Source organism: Physella acuta, unplaced genomic scaffold, assembly GCF_028476545.2.
Source record: "Physella acuta isolate Inbredline_101_S28 unplaced genomic scaffold, ASM2847654v3 ptg000217l, whole genome shotgun sequence".
Taxonomy (NCBI): Eukaryota; Metazoa; Mollusca; class Gastropoda; family Physidae; genus Physella; species Physella acuta.
Window position 1 is genome coordinate 6,136 of NW_026731736.1, and position 2,465 is coordinate 8,600.

At 37.6% G+C, this 2,465-nt stretch overlaps 1 protein-coding gene across 1 annotated transcript; it reads left to right on the forward strand.

Moving 5' to 3' along the window:
• The first annotated feature begins 613 nt into the window (after window positions 1-613).
• LOC131937653 (uncharacterized) lies at window positions 614-2,035 on the forward strand. Its single transcript, XM_059295247.1, has one exon. The coding sequence runs from the start codon at window positions 614-616 to the stop codon at window positions 2,033-2,035; it is 1,422 nt and encodes a 473-aa protein (XP_059151230.1).
• Window positions 2,036-2,465: the final 430 nt, after the last annotated feature.

Here is a 2,465-nt window from a genome sequence, read left to right on the forward strand (position 1 = left end):
AACAAGAGTGTCAAGGGATTGGTTCTATTCTGGAAAAGATTTTTTTTTAAAATCGGTCCTTTTTTTTATAAATAAGTTAGTGCAGAATTAGTTGTCATTAGCATTTTTCTGGTAAAGTTGAACACACAAGAAATACCACAGGGGAATTTAGATCTTCACTTACAGTTAAACCCGGGTACAACAGCAGAAAGAAATGTTAAAGATCTAAAGTATTTTTAAAGTAGTTTTAAAAAGTAGCCAGATTTCGATGCATCTCTCTGCCAAATAAGACCTAGATATCCATTCGTATATTTTAAATTGCTTTAAAAAAAAAGTGCATGTTGTACACGATACATTTAGCTACCAATGCTTTATTATTCAGATGAGTAATTCGCTAATTATTTCTCAATAAGTTTACCAATTATTTATGAATGATTCATTCAAGCAGTGAACGTACTTCCAGACGAGCGATTCACTTGTCACTCTGTAACTATTGTTTAAAGTTGAAGCTAATCGTGTGAAGCTCTGTGCATCACAGTTATGAACGCAACCGTTTCTACAATTATAGATGAAGATGAATTAAACTTACTTGACTTAGTCCTGTTTAATCCTTGTGGAGCATAGGGCCTCAACCATGCCCCATAATTTTGTCCGGTCCTTACCCCTCCCCTACCCTTACCCTTACCCTGACCCTGACGGTGACCCTGACCTTAATCCTCATCCTTATCCTTACCCTTATTACCCTAGCCCTTACCCTTATTACCCTTACTCTTATTACCCTAACCCTTACCCTTATTACCATTATCCTTACCCTTATTACCCTTACCCTTATTACCCTAGCCCTTACCCTTATTACCCTTACTCTTATTACCCTAACCCTTACCCTTATTACCCTTACTCTTATTACCCTAACCCTTACCCTTATTACCATTATCCTTACCTTTATTACCCTAACCCTTACTCTTATTACCCTTACTCTTATTACCCTAACCCTTACCCTTATTACCATTATCCTTACCCTTATTACCCTTACCCTTATTACCCTAGCCCTTACCCTTATTACCCTTACTCTTATTACCCTAACCCTTACCCTTATTACCCTTACTCTTATTACCCTAACCCTTACCCTTATTACCCTTACTCTTATTACCCTAACCCTTACTCTTATTACCCTAACCCTTACCCTTATTACCCTTATCCTTACTCTTATTACCCTAACCCTTACCCTTATTACCCTTATCCTTACCCTTATTACCCTTATCCTTACTCTTATTACCCTAACCCTTACCCTTATTACCCTTATCCTTACTCTTATTACCCTAAACCTTACCCTTATTACCCTTATCCTTACCCTTATTACCCTTATCCTTACTCTTATTACCCTAACCCTTACCCTTATTACCCTTATCCATACTCTCATTACCCTAACCCTTACCCTTATTACCCTTATCCTTACCCTTATTACCCTTATCCTTACTCTTATTACCCTTATCCTTACTCTTATTACCCTTATCCTTACCCTTATTACCCTTATCCTTACCCTTATTACCCTAACCCTTACCCTTATTACCCTTATCCATACTCTCATTACCCTAACCCTTACCCTTATTACCCTTATCCTTACCCTTATTACCCTTATCCTTACCCTTATTACCCTTATCCTTACTCTTATTACCCTAACCCTTACCCTTATTACCCTTATCCTTACTCTTATTACCCTAACCCTTACCCTTATTACCCTTATCCTTACCCTTATTACCCTTATCCTTACTCTTATTACCCTAACCCTTACCCTTATTACCCTTATCCATACTCTTATTACCCTAACCCTTACCCTTATTACCCTTATCCTTACCCTTATTACCCTTATCCTTACTCTTATTACCCTAACCCTTACTCTTATTACCCTTATCCTTACCCTTATTACCCTTATCCTTACTCTTATTACCCTAACCCTTACCCTTATTACCCTTACTCTTACCCTTATTACCCTTACTCTTACCCTTATTACCCTTACTCTTACCCTTATTACCCTTACCCAGAGGGGGGGGGGTGATTGATTAGTGGGGTAATGTCGGGGAGGGGGCGGTAATGCCATGCCCCCAAAATATTCATCTCGAAGTGTTGTTTTTGTGACCTAACATGTAGCACTAAGGTTTTCAATGATACCAACCTAGTAATGTAGGTGAAGCTAGTTACGTGTTTAGTCATTTAGTGCAGGTATACTCTGCCCAAAACTCAAATATCGGTAATGGATTTATAATTAAGTACCGTTAATCCTGGCCCATCTAGTTTGTATCATTTATTTCAACGTTTACATATCCATTACTGGATTATTTGTATGATCAATGATCCATCATAGATGCTTCCAAAAATAGGTGTGTTAAGTAGTTAGAAGCATTTTAATCCCAGGTCTAATGTTAAGTTCAGAAACTAGAGTTACTGCTATGGTAGGATTTGTTTAGGTTTTGGTTTAAGGATAGTGT

Coding starts and splice junctions, on each gene's coding strand:
- LOC131937653 (XM_059295247.1), top strand. CDS start 614: ATGCCCCATAATTTTGTCCGGTCCTTACCCCTCCCCTACCCTTACCCT.